Below are 23,936 nucleotides of genomic sequence, written 5' to 3'. Positions count from 1 at the left end.
TCCGGAGATACAGTTCGGTGATGCCTGGTAGATGGGACACCTTTTGGTCTGCAGGGTTTGGCCCCTTGGGTGGGCAGGGAGGAGTATGTATGGTCATTGCGGATGTATGGCGACAGGCCATTGTGGATCGCGGGATCATTGTGCCTGGTAGAGCACAGTATGTCATTCTGAGGACGCATGATGAGCTCTTTGGCGTGCTCAATGTCTATGCGCCCAACCATGCTAGTGCCAGAGCAGAGTTCTGGACCCAGGTTACGGATGCATTGCCAGAGGCCGCACATTGGTGTGTCGGGGGGGGAGGCAATCATGTTACAGTGCACGGCACGGAGCTTGCAGCTTGGGAGCGATTTTGCATGACATTGAGGATCACTAATGCATGACAGCATGGGGCCTTCTCCCGCTCTCAGGACAGTCTTAGTTTCCCTCGGTCGGATCGCCGGCAGGGAGGGACTAATCTATCACGGATTGATCGCTTCTATGTGGGCGACTGGTTAGGGGAGCGAGGGGGCTCCGTTGGCATTCTCGCTGGCACCTCTTTTTCAGACCATGCGCCAGTTATTTTGACACTTGAGGAGAGGACACGGGAGACCAGCTCGCAGTTGAGGATCCCAGAGAGGGTACTTGCAGATCCTAGTCTCGCTGAGGACATTGAGAGGATATGGCATGATAGTCAGAGCTCTGACCAGGATGCAGCAGGCCAGTGTGCCCAGGGACTCATCGAGCTCAGCTCTTTTTTGCACGCTGCAGCCTTGACACGACTGGGAGAGACTCACGAGCGGGAGCGTCGGTTGAGACGTAGCCTTGCTTCGCTTCAGCGCCTTCAGGAGCAGCAACCTACATGTGATCGGGTGGCGTCCCAGCTGAGCCAGGCACGCCAGGAGGTAAGAGAGGCAGAGGAGCAGAGACATGAGTTTTACTATCGCCGCCAGGCCTCTCAGTGGACGCAGCTTGGTGATAGAGTGACTGGGGAGTTTTTTGAGATTACTGGACCCCGCCATGCTCGCGCAGGAGTCCGCCAGCTTGGGAGGCTGGACGGATCGGTAGCCACTGAGCCCGGGGAGATCAGAGCCATTGCCACTGAGTTCTATAGAGACCTGCTTTCAGCGGAGCCAGACACTGAGGCTCAGGATGCTTGCAGACAGATTGTGTGGGCCCATGTGCAGAGGAGGGTCACAGATCATATGCGTACAGTTCTGGGTGAGCCTCTTTCAGAGATTGAGCTTGCTGAGGCCTCGAGGGCCCTTCCGCGCCATATTTGCCCTGGGGAGAGGACGGATTGACGCCTGCCTTTTTTATGCGCTATTGGGACCTTTTGGGGCCAGGCCTCCGCAGGGGCTTTCAGTATGTTTTGGACACTGGGGTGATGCCACATAGCTTTTCAGAGGGCTTGATCTTTCTTATCCCCAAGGGGGAGGGAGTATCAGATGATACTCGGCATTGGAGACCTATTACGATCCTCAATACTGTCTACAAGGTCTTAGCAAAGGCCTTGAGTTTGAGGATCCAGCCCTTTCTGGGGAGTTGATTCATGCTACCCAGACAGGATTCGTCAAGGAGCGTAGTATCCTTGACAACATTTTCACCTTCTGGGAGGCAACAGCCCGAGCTAGATTTCTCGGTGAGGACTTGGTCGTGATGCTTCTCGATTTTGAGAAGGCATACGATAGAGTCGATTGGGGTTTCTTAGAGGGCACTATGCTTCGCCTGGGCTTTGAGCCAGTTTGGATTCGAGGAGTGGCGGTTCTATATTCCACAGCTCGAAGCCAGGTGCTGATTGCAGGAGGACGGGGGCCGAGTTTTGAGTTGACCAGATCAGTCCGTCAGGGGTGTCCTCTCGCCCCGTTTCTTTTTCTCTTCTTTGCTAAGGCTATGAGCATGTATCTGACGGCAGAGGAGGTTGGTTTGAGAGGACTCTAGCTCCCAGTCCGGGGGGGAGGACCTGCTCGATGCTGAGTTTGCTGATGACACGGGTTTATTTTTGCATGGCCAGGAGGCCAATCTTCAGCAGGGGCAGAGCAGTCGCTCCAGGTTTTTAGTGCAGCTTCGGGAGCATTGATCAATTGGCGCAAGACAGTGGCCTTTTGGATCAGTAGCGCTCCCACTCCGGCATGGAGCCCAGACCCGGGTTTTAGATGGATTCCTCCTGGCACAGCAGTGCGGTATTTGGGATGCCAGATTGGACTAGATTTGTCACCTGAGCAGCAGATTGCCCTGCTTCTTCTGAGCATTCGGAAGAAGCTTTTGTATTGGAGTACAGCTCGGCTATCCTTGGCTGGGAGGGTGGTGGTGGCAAATCAGGTGCTTTTAGCGACCATGTGGTACATCACGTCTTGCTGGATCTTTTCGAGCTCTTGCATCAGCCAGGAACAGAGGCTGATCAGGAACTTTCTTTGGTCTGGGCGGGATGGTCAGCCAGCCCGGGCTAAGGTTGCTTGGGCAGTTATTACACTTCCGTTGGCCCAGGGAGGCTTGGGCATTATAGATCTAGTTGATCAGAGTAGAGCCCTATTGGGGAAGCTTATTGTTCGGGGGCTGCTTCTAGGCGCTGAGCCTTGGAAAGTGCTTCTTTTTCAGCGGCTGCAGGCTCGTGCTCCCCCAGCAGGGGGCACTTGGGCACCAGAGATATGATGGATCTTCATAGAGATGAGGAGGACAGGCCTCAGTAGAGGATGGGAGGACAGATTCGCCTTGAGCATCCTGAGAGCTTGGGAGTTGCTGAGACCGAGACTCTCTCAGAGACCTCCTTCTTGTGATGAGGAGCGGGCCAGACAGCCGCTCATCTGGAGCCCAGCAGTTCGCACAGAGCAGGGTCATATGCTGGGTTCTCGACCTCGTCTAGCCTAGGGACCATTGGCGGCAGGCCCAGCACGTAGTTTTGGAGACTGGTAGGCCTTCTGCAGTCTCCCAGAGGAGATCCAGGTGGAGAGGTTGAGTCACTTTAGAGGGGGGCTGATTATGAGGGATGACATTCAGAAGGAACTCACAGAGGAGTGGTTCACGCCTCTCGAGCCAGTGGCCCCACGGTGGATGGGAGCCTTTACACAGTTGGAGATCCTGATTGCTGTCAGAGCTTGCACTGAGGATGGCAGATGCCTCTACTATGAGATCCAGGATGAGGGCAGACTTCAAAGAGTGGAGGTGGAGTCCCCTTTGGTTGCAGAGTGCATCTTCCAGAGGATACGGGTAGTGGCCGCCGCTTCTCGGAAGTGGCATATTGACCCAGACCCTGCAGATGTGGACTGTGATTGGCGCATATGGGCATATGCAGCGCGCCCTTGGCCCGGCTCCAGTGGGACCCTGGCGAGTACGAGTGGCATGATCCTTATGCATCCCTTAAGGCCAGAGAGGTCACCTTTTTCCAGTATACTGTTCGGTTGGGGCGACATATTTTGATGGCGAGGAGGATGGTCTCTTCAGCTGCATCGGGGCACTGGCGGCTACAGGGACTCTCACAGGAGTTCCTGGAGGATTTTTGGACCAGGCTCTGGGCTAGTCGACAGGCACGCAGGATCTCGACTTTCCAGTGGCTAGTCGCCCACAGGGGCTCTGCAGTTGGCACTTGGCTTGTCTACAGCGGTCTTCCGGCGGCCTGCGTCCGATGCGGCCACCCTAGGGAGACACAGAGACATTGCCTATGGGACTACCCTCAGGCGCAGCAGATTTGGCTGCGGATGCTACGCATTCTGGCCCCCCTCTCTCCAGAGGGTATGTATACGTGGGGTGCCGCTGCTTGGTCGACTTCGTCAGGGCCTGCTATGGGCTATGAGACAGAGCAGGACAGCCAGGCCATCATATTCATTAGGGGCCAGCCTCGCCTTGTTCCTTCACCGGATTTTTCGTCCGCCGGCTGGACACAGGAGAGGGATCTACGATGGGAGCTCCTCAGCAGCCTCACCATCTGGTTCTGAGGGGAGATTGGAGCCACCAGCAGAGACTGTTCGGGGGATTTGGCAGGAGTTGATCCACACCCTGCGAGGACAGTATGACCGCATCCGGGGCGACTCGGATGAGGCGATCTTGCGGCGCCAGGCCTTTCACACCACTTGGCGCAGCGGCCCCTTCTATACCCTACACGCGGGGTCCCCCCGCTGGCACTACAGGCCACCTGTTTGGCTTTACCCCCCTCCTATTGTATGATATAGCCCCTCAGTTCTTTGTACTGATACTTGTATTTCTCAGCACCTAGGGAGAGTCTCCCTGGCTGCCTTGCTTTGATCTCTGCTCTGTTCCTTATGAGCAGGAGAGGATCTTTTGTAGCCCAACGGGCATTTTTATATAACTAATGAAAGGATCTTTTCTCAGAAAAAAAAAAATTTGTGGACCTTGTCATGGGTGGCAGGTTATGGAGCTTCGTGTGATGCCTTACTGCCCACACAAGGGCGGGCTGCTCACCTAGGCTCTATATGCCAATACATCACCCCTACGAGCTTGTCATTTGGTAGGGTGCTACATGGGAGAGGTGCCCATGGCTTGGCTTCCCATGCTAGAAGCCACCATGGCCGACTTGCACCTTCGCAATGTTGTCCACCAACAGCACGACCGTCCATGCCGCCCACACAGTAATTGCCCACTTGATGTTCATTGTTTGCCCAGGTGAGGACTTGCAATTTTTTACTTTGTTTTAAAGCAAAGCAAAACAGCGATTAAATTAAAAGAGGGTTCTGGTGCTTTTTTGGAGAGGGGGAGAAAAGCTAAAGCTTGTTTTTTCTTAACAAAAACTAGGCTTTGGGATTTAGGCTTTAGGCACTTTTCTTCATCCCCATAAATACATGACTCCTCTCCACTTCTCCTCACATTAAATTGAAGCAAGTTCCCTCTTTCTCTTCGTCACTTGAGCATAAACGCTTGTGGGGATATGTGGAAGCTTTGTGGCTTGCAAGCTAAGGAAAGTTACTTTGACCTCAAGCTTCGAAAGAGGACAACGTGCAAGAACAAGTAGTTGTGAGGCTCAAGAGCATGTGGAATCTCAAACCCAAGTGGGTATGGGGGCATCTTCTACACATCCTATATCTGGTTTTGCACAACCTAAGGGAAAACATCAAGGAGTTATGGGTGCAACAGCAAATCAAGCCTTGCCTTCTCTTGAGCATATCGTATGCTATATGAACCAAATCTCGATTTTGGTTGTGCAAATAAATCAGCTACTTCAACAACAACTAGCTTTCCAACAAAATCCCATGGCGGCTATGCAACGATCTTATCCTCCTTTTATGCCTAAGACCTTTTTGGGGGAAGACGCTTGAGTTCCTTCACGACTCCAGGGATTTGTTTCCCACTTTCTTGGACATACCTCAAAGGATATGGTGCTCAAATTTGACTATGAACTTGATAAGGATCACCAACATAAGGTTCAAGAACAAATCAGGATTCCCTTTTGTGCAGTAAGGTGCCACCTTGTCTGCTGCCCCTACAGGGCTACGTGTTGGTATTACCTCTATCCAATCTTATGAAGGGGATATGAAAGGGGACCTTGTATAAGTCAATCAAAAACAAACATGTGATTAGGACAAAGAAATTGGATAAGTGCTTCAATAATTTGAAGTACCATGTCACCACGGTTGCTATGGTAGATTCAAGTAAACCATTTGTTGCTAAAACGGATGCTAGAACCTATGACATAGGAGTGGCCTGGTTTCAAGAGCAACAATCTGTAGCTTTTGTGAGTCAAAAGCTAGCTAGTACACAAGTTTAATATCCAATATATATAAGAAGAAGCTTTTGTCAGAATACACAGCGGAGATGTGACCAAATCTGGGAACACAAGAGCAAAAAACGTAGGCAGAAAAACAGCACAAGAGAAAGAGAGATGTAGGCGTGTAACTCTGCTCTGATATACACAAGAAGATCCCGAATATGATACATGAAGTAGTGGGGAGCATGGGGCATATTTATATGCCCCATAGATGCAGTCGGCCTGTGCTAGAGACTCTCCACAACTGAATAATGCAATCGGCCAGCAGTAGTAGCCTCCACGACTGAAGGACCAAGTGGGCCAGCCACCAGCACCTACACGACTGTGTAAAACAGGTCGGCCAGCCATGGGGTGCAGTCAGCCAGCCCCATGGGCTCCTGCCAACCATCTGGCATCCATCCACACTACGGAAAAATGGGAAAAAATAGGGGAAAAATGCGGAGAGTGGGGAAAAATGGGAAAACACCTCATAAGGGCGGGCACACCCACAACAAAGGCCCTGGTGTATAAAACTGGACAGGAGATGACTTCTAACACCCCCTCGCAGCTCCTGGCTGTGAAACCAACCACAGGGAGCTGGGGTGCCGCCCGAGCAAGGCCTGAGAGAGCGACTTCGTGACGTCGAACAGAACTCTGGCAAGATGTCATCAGCAACGATCTGTTCACAAACAAAGTGCCTCTGGATGACCATGGGTTCCTCCAGTGGAAGCCCAAACCTGCAATGTAACCTCCTGCTGCTCCGTAAAACTGCTCCTGGGCCATAAGTAGATCTCCTCGTGTCCGGATCTCCTCCCCAAACTGAGTCACTCCAACCATGGAGTCGGACTCCATCCAACAATCCCCCTCCTGTGTACAAGAGTCCATGATCCTTCGCATGCCGCAGAAACCACAGGAAACGCAATCCTGCCTCCCAAAGAGACATCTGCAACCATGAGCTCAACCGCCTCATCAGGAAGCTCCCGTCCAATCTGGTGTCCATCAACCAGATCAATGAACCATACAGCTTCTGAGTCATAGAGACATCACACTGCTCACAAGGATCAACACCTGTTACGGTGCACAAACAAGTCCTGGAAACCTGATGAAACCTGTCAACCACCCCCTCTGAATCCGGAACCACAAAGCCTGGAGAAACCACCTCCTTCTCCAAGTAAGCACCTGTCACCTGCCTGGCTTTCCGAAAGGTCCCCGTGGAAAGAACATCCTCAACTACTGGAAGTTCTTTGTCCCGAACACTACGAGACATCAGAGCATAAGTGACCTGTTCAGCTTCCTCTAACTCACGAACACAAGAACTACCACCATCAGTACTGGAAAGTTCCTGCCAACTGCTGCCATCTACTGGCAAGCTATCCACCATCTGGTCCCGGAAAGCCCGCACCTGCAGCGTATCCACACTTGAGTGGCCATTACCATACTGCCACTCATCACAAACCTGAGGACCTGGGGGAGAGAGTGCTGAAAGCCTGTAAACTCCATTCTCCACTCCGCCTTCCCAAACCACTTGGCCTGTTGCTTTGTCCCGGAGAGCAACAAAATGCTCATCAAACTCCACCCGTACGCCAGTCTTGCAAACCTGATGCACTGACAACAGATGAAAACCAAGTGCCGAAACATACAACACCTGGGAGGAATGCTTCCCCTAGAAAGCCTGCAGAGATCCTGTAAACCGGAACGGGAAGGAGTCATGTGCCTTGAAGCACCACTATCGAGAATCCACTCCCGAGTATCCGTTGCGAAGAGTCCTCCAATCTCCTCCCTGCCTGAAGAAAATGAAACATCGGTGTCCATCACCTCCAGGTGCACAAAAGCCGGAGTCTTCATGATTGCTGCTGAGGAGTCTTCACCCTTCTCGGTCTTCCGCTTGGGACACTGCCTCCAATAGTGGCCTTTCTCGTCACAATCATTACAGGTCCTCTCTGCCTTCAGTTTCTCGCGGTCAGCGTTGGACTTCTTCTCAGAAGACTTCTCCGATGAAGCCTTCCCTTTGCCCGAGTTACGGCCTTTCGACCGTTGGCCAGTTAAGGCCTCCGAACCTCCACCCTGAGGAGGGTTCGTAAATCGTTCCTCCTGGTCCGGGACCATGGGCACAAGCTCCTCCCACGTGATGGTGCTGAGCCTGCCACTGGTAATCAAAGAGGAGTAAAATGCTGAGTACGAAGAGGGCAAGTGTGACAGCAACGTGATGGCCATGTCCTCTGACGATATCTCCTTCCCAGCCTGAAGAACTTCCTGCTGAAGAGCCTGCAGCTTGTTAATATGCTCCCGCATCGTCGACGACTTTGCAAGGGCTCATAACCCGCATTTGTACTTCCAAGGAAATCCTCTTCATGGGCAATACCCTGTTGTAAAGTGAGGCCAAATGCTGCCATATACCTTTGGCCAGCGTCATGTGCTTTACATGATTGATTACTTGTGGTGTGCAGTTGAGGAAAATAAACGAACGGACCCTGGCGTTGACACGATCCCACGTGTGTCTGGGCCTCCCGGTCCTTTCGGATCGACGGTAACTCCCCTTCCTCAACTTCCGGTCGTGGAACCCCAACAATGACGAAATCAGCGAGGTCGTAAGACTCCAGAACAGATTTCATCATAACCTTCCATATGCCGTAGTTGCTCCCGTCCAACTGACGGTCCACTGGGAACGTGGGGAGCGTCGGGATCTTCACATGTCTCTCAGCCATCTCAAACAGATCTGCCATTGCGGGGATGTACTCTGAAAAGGGTGGGTGGGTGGGAACAAAGAAGAACTAAAACTTGCAAGTGGCTGTCCAGCAAATCAGCCCGCCTTCCTCTTGCTTCTCCTCTTCCCGATCAACCCAAAACAGTCCACCAATCAGCCACAAAACAGTCCCCCTCTTGCTCACACAAATCCCAAGACCTATCTAGAGCCTAGGGCTCTGATACCATGTCAAAATACGCAGCGGAGATGATGACCAAATCTGGGAACACAAGAGCAAAAAACGCAGGCAGAAAAACAGCACAAGAGAAAGAGAGATGTAGGCGTGTAACTCTGCTCTGATATACACAAGAAGATCCCGAATATGATACATGAAGTAGTGGGGAGCATGGGGCATATTTATATGCCCCATAGATGCAGTCGGCCTGTGCTAGAGACTCTCCACGACTGAATAATGCAGTCGGCCAGCAGTAGTAGCCTCCATGACTGAAGGACCAAGTCGGCCAGCCACCAGCACCTACACGACTGTGTAAAACAGGTCGGCCAGCCATGGGGTGTAGTCGGCCAGCCACATGGGCTCCTGCCAACCATCTGGCATCCATCCACACTACGAAAAAATAGGAAAAAATAGGGGAAAAATGCGGAGAGTGGGGAAAAATGGGAAAACACCTCATAAGGGCGGGCACACCCACAACAAAGGCCCTGGTGTATAAAACTGGACAGGAGATGACTACTAACAGCTTTATGTTGTAGTCATGCATTGAAGATGTGGTGACAACCTTTATGGAGCAAATTTTGTGATGTTTGTAGGCAACACTTCTCTTAGGAATTTTTATAACACGTTTGACTTAAGAGGTCAAAAAGCATGTTGGTTAGAACTTAGAGTTGATGCAAGACTTTGACTTTGAGGTACAATACAGGAAGGGGTCTACTAATATAGTGACTAATGCCTATCGCCAAATAGGCTTTGTGAACTTGATGTGTTTCGCCAAGATCCAATCTGAACTCTTTAATTCCCTCCAAGGCCTTTATAAAGATGATTGATCTTTTGAAGAAATTTGTCTTCCAATCCAAGGGGCAACCTTAAATAAGTTATATTACTCACTTTTGGCTGGGAAAAAGAGAGACTAGTATTTCATTCCAAATAGATTTCTCTTCCAAAGAGGATAGGTTTATGTCAAGACATGACAAAGAAAGTACTCTTTGAATGCCATGATAGCCCTTGTGTTTGACATCAAGTGTCCAACGTATGCTGGACATCATGTGTCCAACGTATGTTGGACTTGGTTAGGGGAGATTTATATTGGCCAAAGATGTGAACGTTTCTAGAGCAACATGTGCGCAGTTGTCAACAATGCCAAGTCAATAAGGCTGAACGCCTAAGACAGGATGGCTTGTTGCATCCTTTGGAAATCCTTGATTGTGGGATTACCCAAGACCAATAGAGGGCATGATGCCATTTGGGTGATAGTGGATCGCCTAAGTTCTAACCAAATTAGCAAGGCCTATTTCTAAGAGCATATTGATAACAGCTCCACAACTAGCTCGATTGTTTATGGAAAAGCTGTTTAGTTTGTATGGAATGTCAAAAAGCATTGTTAATGATCGTGTTACAAAGTTCACAAGTCATTTTTCACAAAAGGTATTCAAGAAATTGAATACGAAGTTGAACATAAGTTCAATAGATCATTCTAAGATCAATAATCAAACAAGGCGGGTAAATGAGACTCGAGGATATGCTTCATGCATATCTCAAAGAGGCACTCTGATTGGGAGGAGTTCTGTTGCATACGCGAAAGCCTTGCTGTACTAATCCACAGCCCTAAGCCTGATTAAGAACAAGATGCTAATTAACACGATTAAGACAAAGGAGAGAGAAGAAGAGAGAGATTGGTGTTAGGGTTTTTCTTAATTTTTATATGGTACAAAAAGATTGCTGAACGTATGTACATGATGCAGGCCCTTGGTCAGTCCCAAAGGGTGACCTTTGCCCCCTTTCTACATGCTCTGCTGATGAATGAACTGCTTGACTGCTGAACGACTTGATGTGGGACTGAAATGAGGACTTTATGCTTATATTGTGTGAAAATGGCACTTTTCCCAGCCCTGAAAGAGGTTTTTTTGGTTTCATTTGAGGATTTCGGGTCTTGGTTGCTGGCCGACAGCCCCTGTACTGGGCCGACCAGCAGCCCAACCCCATATATATATGCATCGCTTCATCATTCAGCACTTCACCACATCATAAACAATAACACCATCTGCTGCTGCTGCTACTGCTGGCGCCTGCTCTACATCAGAATATCATCATCGTTATCAGCTCCAGTGTTTTTCTCCTGCAGCAGATGATAGATCACATCTTGGGACAGCAGCCCTCTCTGCATTCACCATATCTGAGTTTTTCCTACTGCAGCACAGCCATCACATCAGCGTTTTTTTCTTGCAGCTCACCTAGGGACAACAGCCCACTATCTGCTCTTGATCCTCCATAACTGGGGACAACAGCCCTCTCTGCTCATCTTCATTCAACATCGTTGGGACAGCAGCCCTCTCTGCTTATCTTCATTCGACACCACTCGGGACACAAGCCCTCTCTCCTCTTCACCTCTCAGGTATCGTAGCACCCTCGTCACTGGAGCCTGCACCACTCGGGATGGCAACCCCCACGACTAGCAAAACTGGGAAAAAATATGGACAATAGGAAAAATTGGAGAAAGCTCACACGCGGGCGAGCACACCCACAACAATGGCCCTCCCTCCCTACTTACTACTAAGTAATATGTAGGGACAGGAGATGACTGCTAACACCCCCTCTCAACTCCTGGATGTGGAACCGACCCTAGTGAGCTGGAGTGCTAAAGGAGCATCTGCTGAGGTAGAGGCTTCGTGAAGAGATCCACCGCATTGTCCTCCGTCGAACAGAAGATAAGCAAGATATCACCATCCAAAATCTTTTCACGAACAAAGTGATATGTATCTCTATGTGCTTGGTCCGGACATGGAAGACCAGGTTTCGAGCAATAGCTATACAGCTCTAGTTGTCGCACTGGATGACCGTGGGTTCCTTATGTGGAAACCCAATCTCGCCAAGTAACCTCCGCAACCACACCACCTCGCAAGCAACACGGTACTCTACCTCAGTAGAAGACAAGGCAATAGTTGGATGCCTCTTGCTGCTCTAAGAAATAGCTCTTGAGCCAAGGGTAAAGCTGTATCATGTCCTAATGTCTGGATCTCCTCCCCAATCAGAGTCACTCCAACCTCGGAGACTGACTCGGTCCTTCGTTCCCCCTCCAATGTTATAAAAGAGTCCAAGATCCTTTGTACCCTACAGATACTGCAACATCCGCAATCCTACGTCCCAATGAGTCTTCAAAGGTATCTGCATAAATAAGCTCAACAACCCCACTGGAAATCTCAAGTCCAATCTGGTGTTTAGCAACCAAATCAATGAACCAACAAGCTTCCGATACAAGGAGGCTCACGAGGATGATGTACTGTAAGTTTGGTATTCGGGTCCATCGGAGATGAAATAGGCTTGCAGTTCTCCATCCCAAAAGCCTCTAGTAACTCATGTGACATGAACATACCGCTACTGAGAAACAAACAACCCCCTCTAGGTTTGCAAGATCTCCCCCAAAAAGAAATGAAGAAGCCTAAATCTGTCATCTCAAACTCCTCTGACAAGGCAGTCTTCGTCACAGCTATGTGCTCCACATGACCGCCAGTGAGAATAAGATCATTTACATAGAGGATAATCAAGGTGACTATACCGCGTTCCCGAAAGAGATACAAGTTTGGATCTATAACTGATCTCTGGAAACCCTATTTAAGAAAGAAAGAATCAATCTTCTGGTTCTAAGCCCTGGGAGCCTATTTAAGACCATACAAGGCCTTTTGTAGCCTGTAAACCATACCTTTTGATCCCAGAACCTCAAAGCCTAGAGCTTGCTCAACATATAACTCCTCCTACAAGTCACCATTCAGGAACGCAGATTTCACATCCATCTGATACACTGGCCACTACTGAGAAGAGGCAAGGATAAGAACTGTCCAAATCGTGGTCATCCTAGCTGTCGGTGCAAAAGTGTCCTTATAGTCGATGCCAGGCCACTGAGCATAGCCCTTAGCCACAAGTCTGGCCTTGTGCTTGTCCACGGACCAATTGGACGTATACTTGATCTTGTGGACCCACTTGACAAATGACTGACCGTTTTGACGGCCTCAGAACCAACTCCCAAGTTGTATTCTTCTCTATGGCTTCAAGTTCCACTTGCATGGCTTTCCTCCAAGTCTCCTGGAAAAGAGCTTCCTTAACTCAAGTAGGCCAATGCATAGTTCACTTATAAAATCTCCTCTAATTGACTTTTATCATGAATTCAAGAAGTGCAATGTCCGTGGCTACTGCCAACATCTAGCAAGCAAGGTGAGGGGATAGATGAGACAGCAAGGTGATGGCCATATCCTCTGATGATATCTCCTTCCCAGCTTGAAGAACCTCCTATTGAAGAGCCTAGAGTTTGTTGATGTGCTCTCGCATCGTCAAAGACTTTGCAGGATTCATCACTCGCATCTACACTTCCAAGGAAATTCTCTTCATGGGCGATACCCTATTGTACAAAGAAGCCAAGTGCTGCCAAATTCCTAGAGCCAGCGTCATGTGTTTGATGTGGTTAATCACTTGGGGTGTGCAATTAAGAAAGATGAAAGAACGCACACGAGCATTGACACGATCCCACAACTATGCCTGAGCCTCCCGCTCTTTCTTGGTGGATAGTTGAAGCTCCTCCTCCTCTAACTCTAGCCTTGGAACTCCAACCACAATGAAATCAGCCAAACCATATGACTCCAAGAAAGACTCCATCATTACCTTCCAGACGACATAGTTGTTCCCGTCCAACTGTCGGTCCACCAAGAACGTCGGGAGGGTGGGAAACTTCACATGTTTCTCTGCCATCTTGCCATCTCGGGGGTTTACCTGGTCTTAAGAAGGGAGGGTGGGTGGGAAAAAAAATATGAGGAAGTGGCTGCATATAAATGCAAGGTGGTTGTCCAACAGTGATGCTGTCTTCTACCTTCTTCTCCACGTCCCGAACAGCCCAACAATACTCCAATCAGCACCAAACGTAGCAATCCCGAATACTCTCACCGTCTCCAAAGCTTCAAGCCACCTAGGACTCTAATACCATGTCAAAATGGACAGCGGAAATGAGACAAAGTACTGAGAGCAGAAAGTACAGAAATGCAAGAGTGGATAAGGCTGTATAAACTCTGCTATATACACCTGAATCCGGACAAGACTAGTGTGGGGGGAAGGTGTGGTATATATACCACCTCGGCTGTTGGTCGATGTCACCATTTGGTCCATCTCCATTTTTGGAGCCACTTCTATGGGATTGTCACTCCATAGAGCGGCCAGATTTGTACCATGTTCACATGTGGCTAGGCCAGTGCCCCATGTGAAAGGGTCAATTATCTTGTGTCACATGGACGGAAACCAGTTTTGTGCCACCCGTGTGTAACCAGTATTGTGCCATATGGACGGGAGCCTGTTTGCTGCCACCCGTGTATGACTAGGATTGCGTCTTATCCATGGGATTGTCACTTCATGGGAGGACTGATATATATGCCGACCTTGTCTATGGGATTGTCACTCCATAGGAAGGGCCGTGCCAGGTTGCGTGTTTTGCCTATGGGACTATCACTCCTTAGGAAAACCAGGAATTCACATTTCTGTCACGCCAGTTTTATGCCCAACAAGAAATCCTTGTACAAGTTTCATGAAAGGGAGATTTCATCCATTACATGTGGACATGCATTTATGTTTGTATGCATAAACTTGTTTTCGTGTGTTTGCCTGCTATGACATGCCAATACACTGGACGGGGACGCCCCCAGTGTACCATGGGTGTGTTGTCTGCTGACGAGGAGTTGTGGCGTGTGAAAGGGAGGTGATAACAGTATTGAGAGAGGGAAGTTGATTTGGCTGCTGTTTTTGCACCCACCTGCTGTCCTTGTACTTGGCTGCAGCATCAGTACTCAGCTGCCAACACCTGTACCCGACTGCCAACATCAGTGCCCGACTGCTAGTACCTGTACCCGACTACCAACATCAGTACCCGCCTGCCAGCATTGTACCTGGCTACAGCATCTGTACCCGCCTGCCAGCATTGTACCTGCCTGCCAGCAATGTACCCGCCTGCCAGCATTGTACCTGGCTGCAACATCTGTAACCCGCCTGCCAGCACCTGTACCCGGCTCCCAGAACCTGTACCCGGCTGCCAGCACTTGTACCGGCCTGCTGATTACTTGTTTACAGCCCTACAATACATGATTATTATTATCTGCAATTACCACAACTGTACCTGTTAATTGTCACCTTTGTACCGGTTGGCTGCCCTGTTTGCACCAATTAGGAGTACAACAAAAAGGGAATGATCTTCTCTGCTGAGATTTGAATTAAAATCTTTGCCAGGTACTTGTTTCTATATTTTCTTTCAAATTCAGATGAAATTAAAGTCAAATGTTGTTTTTACAAGCTTTGTGTAGGCAAGCATTACCCCCAGTTGCCTTCACCATGGAAGACCACCGGGATAGTGATTTTTCCCATGATTGCCCTGACCATGCCCTCACTTTTAGAGGAGCCAATGAAGGTCATGTGGGTATGAGGAAAAACTAGGAGAAAAGCTGATCTGGGAGCACCAAGTATTTCTCCCTCCACGGTGCTTCACCTTGCCAAGCGTTAGTACGAGCGTGCTTGGTGGTGCACGGTCCCGAAAGTCCAACAAGGGCAGGTGTTCACCCAGTGAAGGTGGGAAACTGCATGTGATTTGGTCTACTCCGACAGCTTATTCTTCATCGACAAAATCTTATTGTATTTCAGTTGTTCTCCCTCCATGTTATGGAGTAATCTAGCCATGAGGCCCGTGAACACTTGTACATATAAATACTCCAAGAAATACAAACTGTATTGAGGGGAGGGCCGGCCCTTTCCGTCCCCAGTGATGGTGTCAAGTGTTCTTGGTCATTTTCAATTTTGATGTTGCTAATAATGTCCATTGTTGGTATTAGTTAAGTGATCTAAAAATGTGTATTTTGTCTTCCGATTTGTAGGCCTCCTATAGGGAGTGGTTACAGTCGGCCACTGCAAAACAGGCCAACAGTAGCAAGAGAAGCACACGACTGGAAAATAACCAATCAGCCAACAAATACACCAATCGGCCAGCTCATACAGCCCCCCCCACGACTAGCAAAACTAGGAAAAAATATGGACAATGGGAAAATATGGAGAAAGCCCACACACACAAGTGAGCACACCCACAACAATGGCCCTCACTCCCTACTGAGTAATATGTAGGGACAAGAGATGACTACTAACAGCTACTGCTAATGGTTCTGCTGATACTGTTGATGACCTAAATATTGTCCTAATTGATGGATTAAATCAAGGATTTATGATGTTCATGCTGGAGATTAGCCATGGCACGAGCGTGCACATGCCAAGTTCCTTCACATGCAGAGTTTACATCATATAGCAATGCAAAGTAAACTACTACTAAGTTGAGTCCATTCATGTTTATGTATGGATATCAACCTAGAGCCCCATGGAAAAAAGGATACAAAATGTCAAGGTGCATACAAATTTGGACTTTTTGCAAAGGCAACAAGAGATATTGAACTATGCTAAGGAGAGTCTCTATTCCGCTCAGGATAGCAATGCTCTATGCTCGGGACTAGAAATAGTCTTGTCTCGAGTGAAGAGCTCATTCGATTGGAAACTTTTCCTCGCTGCCTTCCACATGAACCAAAATCAATCCTTTACTACCATGAGAGCTAGCTCCCTCAACAATAAGAGTACTCCTTAGATGTTGATCAAGTGGAAAAATCATACTAAAGACAACACTCATGGGAGATTGTCAAGTCTCTTAGGAAACAATTCCTATACTTCATGTTTGGCAGCTTCTGAAGATCAGAGGGAGGTCTAGCTTAGAGGTGGGCCAATGTTATGGCCTCCAAGGCCCACGGTCTCATAATGAGTGGCGTGTATATTTGAGACTAGGTTTATGCCTAGAACGGCCCTAGTGGGGGTACACATAGGTTACAAGTGACTTATGGACACTCATGAGCGTGAAAATTTGTTTGTGAAAGCCTATAGCTATTAATAATTGAGCTTTTACTCTATTATGGGGGCCCCAAGCGTATATAAGTGACTTAAGGTCTCATAAGTGATTATCCCTCGTTTGGGGATCACAACCTAGGCAAGGCCTAGACCATGGTTCTAGCAAACACTTCAAGGGTGGGCTGCAATGGTATGGGATGACGTAGTCTTGGCGTAGAGCATGGTCTCGATGTTGGCATAGCCTCATGGCTCAACAGTGCTAAGTGAGAGCTATGGTCGGAAGCTGAGCCGTCGACAACCTAGCCACATATTATTCTTGTGTGTGTTTGCTTGCAGGAGGGTGATTTCACACGTTGAAAAATGAACCTAGAAAATAACCTACCTTCTAAGGATCTGGAGGATCAATCCAATGGTTCTAGTCCCTAGTGTGCGTAGTGTGCTTCCATGGCGTTTGGGGATGACAACCTAGGCAAGGCCTAGACCATGGTTCTAGCCAACACCTCAAGGGTGGGCTGCAATGGTATGGGATGCCGTAGTCTTGGCGTAGATCATGGTCTTGATGTTGGCATAGCCTCATGGCTCAACGGTGCTCCGTGAGAGCTATGGTTGGAAGTTGGGCCGTCAACAACCTAGCCACATGTTATTCTTGTGTGTGTGTTTGAAGGGGTGATTTCACACGTTGAAAAATGAACCTAGAAAATAGCCTAATTTCTAAGGATTTGGAGGATCAGTCCAATGGTTCTAGTCCCTAGTGTGCGTAGTGTGCTTCCATTGCGTTGCTATTTACACCATTTGCATGTGTATGAATTCTATGACTTATTTGCTTGTGGGGCATTTAAGTGCTCTACAGATTTGAGGAAGTCAATACAATCAACAAGAATCAAAATTCAAGAATTAGGTTTCACGATGCAAGATGTTTGATTTTCATAACAAAAAATCACAAAGATAAACAAATTTTGAATGTTCTATACGTTCATAGAATTTCACGATGTTTCTAGAATTTTTCAATCACTTTTATCCAATTAAAATTATGAATGTTTTTGAAGCGGTTTGTTAAGGTATAAAATATTTTTGAAACGTTTAACATTTTTGTAATGTTTCTGAAAATGTTCTTGAAAGATTTTTGAAAATATTTTTGAAACTCATGAAACATGAAAGAACGTGGAGCACAAAGCACCAAGCGAAATAGAGGCACAGCACTATATCCACAACTAGCATAAAATGTTGTGCTAACATAAATTGTTGCCAACTTGAACTATATACTCTAGATCTACTGGCCGACTAGCTCTACGTGTTGATCTTGCCCTAAATTTGCTGCCATAGCCCTGGGAGAGTCATGTCTACATGGCATGCACCTCACATCCCCCTTTGCTATAAACTTGATGATGGGATTCCAAATTCTGTTTTTGGATGACTATCATCATCCCACTTTGTCTCTTCCTGAAATCCCAAACCTATCATCCTTCCCTCATGGCAACCTTTTTCACTAAAATCCTACCTGATCTCCAAATCTAATGAAGATCTATGCATCTCTTCCATCCTGTCCCCCTATCCCTTCATGCCCTGTCCCTGAACACTTTCTCTAGTCTTATTTTCCTGAGTATTGAGCCTGGTACTCTCACTCCACCCCTCGGAGGATCATCCTCCTCTAGAACCACTGCCTGAAAGCCTTTCATGGTGTGTCCCAGGTGGCACCAAACTCACAGGACTGCCATTCCCCTTGGGGGGAGTTTCATGACACGATGGTTGTCTTCTCTTGATCTTCTTGTGGTAGGGTGGCTTGATTACACCTGGTGCCTACATCCATGAGCGAAGTCATCTTAATAGCTGGTTGCTTGATCAAGAGTTTTCAAGGAATGTTTTTTGATGGCCCAGGCATTTTGGGTGCAGTGCTTGATAACTTACGTTTGCAGTTTTTCGTGGATACCATTACACTAGCCGATCACTTCCAATGACTGGTGTTTTGAAGTCACTTGCAATTGTGAGCTCTAGTTCATTAGTTAGCACAACGGTTGAACTGGTCTTGCATTGAGGATAAGTTGGATTTGGTGCCACATATTGTGGATCACAATCCTTGAGGTCTCTATAGCCCTACAAGAATACATCTATGAATTTTTAGAGCAATGTTAACAGCTCAGAGAGAAAATTTTAAGCTAGTTACTTGATCAAGCAATCTTTTTCTTTCAAGGAATAGATTTTTGATGGTCCAGATATTAAGGTTGGAATAGATGACTTACCTCTATCAAGCTGGTTTTGAGATATTGTTGCTGCCTATGTTCCACCCACCCTTACTGCATTGCGCATGGATGAAACCATCGCCCTTGTCTTGATCTTTTGGCAGTGTGGGGACCAGGCAATATTGTCTCAGCATAAGGCTCACCAAGGCTAAACATTGATTCAGTCCCAGATGAAGGTGCACAGTCCAAGGAAAGGAACACAAGACATGGAAGAAGTTCCCAGGAGGTTGGTTGGTGGTGTTCCAAAATTCAACCATATAATTTATGGTGCTAGATAGATGTATAGGACACAGCATGCTTACACCTCCCCTTGCATACTTCAATTAATTCATTATAAAATGGACTTGGAACTCAGCCGCATGAACATTGACATATAACCAAGAGCACCAACCTCAAGAACTTCCCCTTATAATGTCATACATAACTGTACCAAACTCTTTCATTAAACCAGCATACATAGCTTTTTTCCTCTGAGATTTGGCTAGGTTACATGAAAATGATATGCTGTCATAATCTATATCATGAGGCCATGTCTCTGATGGAAGAACTACATGAAAATGATATGCTGTCATAATATATATCATGAGGCCATGTCTCTGATGGAAGAACTACATGAAAATGATATGCTGTCATAATCTATATCATGAGGCCATGTCTCTGATGGAAGAACTACATGAAAATGATATAATGTCATAATCTATATCATGAGGCCATGTCTTTGATGGAAGAACTACTGAAAGCTGCTTTTTCAAGGGTGCCACCTTACCTGGGTCAGCTCCGGTGTTTCAGTTTCAACATACTGCAAGCACCACTCCTTGAACAAAATAAAATACCTTGACACGTGTCCAAAAACAGAGCTCACATAATCTAACTTTCTAAATCTTGTGGTGTCACCTTAGGTGCAATCCAAACCTTGCAAAGCAAACAAGCTTTAACAAAAAACACCAGTCCTTTGGTTTCCAGGATTTGATTTCTCTACCTGCATGTACATAAGCAAGATTCAGCATTCTTTCCAGAGCCATAGGACCATCAGTAACAGGGATGAAAGGTGGCCTTGCAATGGCAACTGAATTGGTCCTGCAAGGAAGTAACTATGATGCAGTAAATCATAGACTTTGGCAGATTTTTAGTACAGTATACAATCAGTAAGTGTTTGTAAGATTAGATAACAGAAAGACCTTTAGATGTCAGTGAGAGAGTCCGTTCTGTTCTGCAAATGTGAATTTTTTGCAAATTAGCTTAGGCCTACTTTTGTGGAGAAAGTGAGCCACAAGTGTGGCTTTTGCCAGTGCCGGATGATCCCCCTGGTTCTTCGCATCTATTTATAATAAAGCTTCATATATGAAGTAGGGGAGACTATGCTCAAAGATCAAGATTGCACATGAAGGACTGAGATTGTGCAGCATCAAGGTCTTAAACATAAGATCATCTTTTCAAAAAACCATGACAGAGGAAGAGAGAGCATGACTGATTTTTTGCCTGAGAGATAACCACTACCTCGCCAAATAAACTCTGCTACATTAAGAATAAAAGGAACTTTACTCCATTATTTGAAAACCTCGCTTTGATTATGTTAGCATTAATCAAGCACCTGAAGTACGCATCCAGAAAACACTGGTTGGCTTCATCGGACGTGACTGTGAAGATGATATAGCAGTTTCTGAATGTTTTTTTAATCTTTCCAGCCCTGGAGCCAAGAAGTCGTCTTTAGAAAGCCTTGACATAACATAAACAGCGTACCGCATGTCTTACTGTTAAGCTGTGCGTTTATGCACTAAATGTTAAAATGTGTACCTGTCGAGAGTCGTGGCTATGGTGTCACTGCTCCATTCCGTCATCAAAACAAAGGCGACAGATACTCCCATGCTGTTGAATATGAAGTCCTGGAAAGATCACACCTGCAGATGTGTAAGGTCATTGCGCTTTCTTATTGCCAAGCTAGTCGTAGCATTCTTTGTGCATGCAGCAGTTTTGATTGCATTCCCTAGCCCTAGCCAGGAACCATAAGCCTTAACTAAGGCTTCTATTTCTAGCCCTAACCCTGAATCTAATCCTGAGTTTTTTTGGAACAAGAAAGGCTGAAAAGGAACATGCCATGTGATCCTTACCGGAGCGATGGAGAGGAACTTGAGGCGATATCCAGAAGACTCCAGCATGGACTCCAGAAGCTGAGCCAGGGATGGATTGGAATTCTTCCAGTGTACATTGCCTAAACACACTCCCGCCATGGCCCTCAATGGAAACTCTCGCACTTCACACAGTCTGGTTATTAACAGCGCAAATCCAACGCCAGAATCGTCTTTCATAAATCCATCCGCTAGTACATAAACTCCGCCTAAACCTTCAACTAGAGACTACCTTGGCTACATTTGCAACGCGCTACTCTTAAGAAAATTTGGAGGCCTTGAAGTTCGGACAAATGGATTATCTCTCCTTGGAAGCCTATACTCCTCACCTCCATCTAGCAAAATATATTTAAGATAAAAACATTAGCTATTGAAGATATAATTTTCGAAGAAAAAAAGAAGGAGAAGGATAAAACCTTACAAAACTCATTTGGTGAATCAATATTTGAGGCAAATGGCGTTTGAACATACTTGTAGACAGCAAATCAAAAATTTATGTATTGTCCAATGCCTATGCACCGAAAATCTAACTTATCAGGCTTTTCATAGTCTACAAACATTACATGTACATGAAGTTGATTCGCAATCTTAGACTGTAAATTCTAAGGAGCCCAAAGCTCTCGTTGTGTAAGTGTCTCGACCATACAAACCTAGCAATAATTTGGGTTCTTAAAAATAAAGATATTCCCTATTGCAAAAAGAATGTATCAATAACAATATAAATGTATCAAATAAAGTACCAAAAAGCTACATAAAAAATAAGTTTCTATATATACAATAAAACACCGGTGCTCTCTAATAGTTCGATAATTAGAGATTATGTTGCTTGTTCTTCCCAAAATGGAGGGTCTACAATTGAGCCATGAATATTAAATAGATCATGAAAAATAATAATACATATATTATAGCCATTGTATATAAAAGCAAGTCAGAAGTAAACATTTGCTTATCCAAATGTTAAATAAAACAAACAGGAACTCATCAAGCCCCTTCAGCCATCTCAACAATTTGAACCACCTCTCCAGTAATGATGGGGTACTCCCTTTTGTGGATCTACATGGTGACTATACCTCAATGTAAGTAGATTTATACATATAGATTCGATATTACCAAAAAGAGTAGCATCAATGTGAAAGATTGCATAGAAAGACAACATAGATTGCACATGTCACATCTTTGCAAACATTCTCCTTTCAAATGTTTACTTCATTGGATACAGAGATATCTATAAATTTAGTCTCTAGCATTTATAGCATTTATAAGCTTCATTGGATACAGAGATATCTATAAATGTAGTCTCTAGCATTTATAAGTTGTTGTATCAATAGCTCGTTCTCTACCTTTTGAGCATAGATTACATTTACATTCTTCTACATGCCATTTGCAAAACCTTCTTGTAGACAACATTGGTTGTGAAGACTTCATTTGAACTTTCTATGCTACTTTTGTATTCCACAGTATGCTTTACACACACTTTCACTGTATTAAATGATTTAGCACGTAACATAGCAACGTACAATTGTCCATGTGTGAATACTTGTGTGGCCAAATAAAGTCCCAATACACTCAATGTTTGTCCTTGGGACTTATTTATTGACATACCAAAAGCTAACCTTACAGGAAATTGTTTCCTTCTCTTAAAGCATAGTAGGTATGAATGTTATCATGGGAATAAAGACCATGTCTCTAATGTTTGTACATGTAATGATTTCTACTTCTATCACCTTTGAGTGAAATTGCTTGCATATCAATGAGGTACCATTACAAATTCCCCGTCTCGAATGTCCAAATTGCAGAGCAACATGATAGGAGCATTAATCTTCAGAAGAAAGCGGTGAGAAGGGTAACCACCACCTAAGTTCAAACTGTTCAAGTACTCAATTTACAATATTACGTCATTCTTGGAAGAAACAACTAAATCTGCACTTTTTGTTGAAGACCGCGCGATGCACTCAAGGCTAGTTCATTGATCTCATCAACCTCCAGATTTCGTGGTGCAAGAATAGCACGGTCTTTTTAGAAGAAGCATGCATAATCCTCCACTCTCTGAAGATCAATGTATACCCATTCTACCAAGCTCAAAACAGAGTTACCATGGATCAATATTCATGGTGGAATTACCACTCTGCCTTGATTGTTTAGATGGCCTATAGAGCCATCTCCAATTTGTAGCGTCCATTTGATAAATTCTTGTTTTGTACAATTATAAACACTCTGTCTAACCCGCATGTTTTGGGTGAGCTTTAAAACATTCACATATCTCCAAATATGTGACCGACACAACATTGCATCAACAATATTATAACGTGATCCCTGTGGCACAACCGATAAGATTTGCCTGAATCACCACCAAAGAGCATAACTTTTCCACCAAACACTGTTTCACTTTGCATAATGTCTTTTAATGTCCTATCCAATGCTTTATATATGCATCATTGGAGCCTCGTCCCAAATGATAACCTTGCAAGCTTCAACACCTCAGCCAATGAGCTATTAGCTTTAATACCACATGTGCTAGAAGCATTGAGCACCAATGGGATTTTGAAACATGAGCTGTACGACCATTTGAAAGTAACAATGTAGCTATTCGAGACGATGCACATGCCAAAGCAACTTGATTCTCTCCACGTAATTGAGATAGCAAGATATTATAAAGAAATGTTTTGCCTGATTCACCTAGTTCATCAAGGAAAAATACACTACCCTAGCTCAAAGAAATAGCTTCAAGGATAGTATCAAATGCTCTTGATTGACAAAACTATTTAGACTTCTTTTCATGGAAACAGACAAATCAACCTGTTGAACATAATCAAACATCATCTCTTCAGCAAACCATTATTGACAGTGGCAACACTTGATCTATCAAGAATAGGCAACCCTGCAAAATCAACTAGCTGCTTTCCATACTGTTGTAAGAGGTCTTGCATGTGCAATAGAGCTTGATTCTTTACTATAGAATGACAAACACCAACATCAACACACCTTCTCTGCTGCAAGGAATGGAAAAAATCATATGAAAGTTCGGTGGAGAATTTGTTCCAAAGTTGTCCAGGGTATATAGGCTCACAAAAAACCATTAGAGTGA

General features: G+C 46.0%; 1 protein-coding gene across 2 annotated transcripts in view; it reads right to left on the bottom strand.

Annotated features, from left to right (window-relative positions):
* Positions 1 to 21,130, bottom strand: part of LOC147602957 (DNA ligase-like protein) — a 50,252-nt gene extending 29,122 nt beyond the window's left edge. Inside the window, exons 1-4 of one of the 2 annotated variants that reach the window (XM_086797350.1) lie at positions 20,834 to 21,130; positions 20,520 to 20,623; positions 20,317 to 20,412; positions 19,705 to 19,802 (exon numbers count right to left, since the gene is read on the bottom strand). In XM_086797350.1, the coding sequence (XP_086653476.1) occupies positions 19,705 to 19,802; positions 20,317 to 20,412; positions 20,520 to 20,590 (265 nt within the window). In that variant the 5' untranslated portion in view covers positions 20,591 to 20,623; positions 20,834 to 21,130. The remainder of the gene's footprint in view (positions 1 to 19,704; positions 19,803 to 20,316; positions 20,413 to 20,519; positions 20,624 to 20,833) is intronic. The other variant, XM_086797348.1, reaches the window with a different exon arrangement.
* Positions 21,131 to 23,936: the final 2,806 nt, after the last annotated feature.

The sequence above is a fragment of the Cibotium barometz genome, chromosome 65, assembly GCF_041138505.1.
Source record: "Cibotium barometz isolate CiBa-2024 chromosome 65, ASM4113850v1, whole genome shotgun sequence".
Lineage (NCBI taxonomy): Eukaryota > Viridiplantae > Streptophyta > Polypodiopsida > Cyatheales > Cibotiaceae > Cibotium > Cibotium barometz.
Note: the sequence above shows the minus strand (reverse complement) of the source record. Positions and strands in the feature narration are given on the sequence as shown.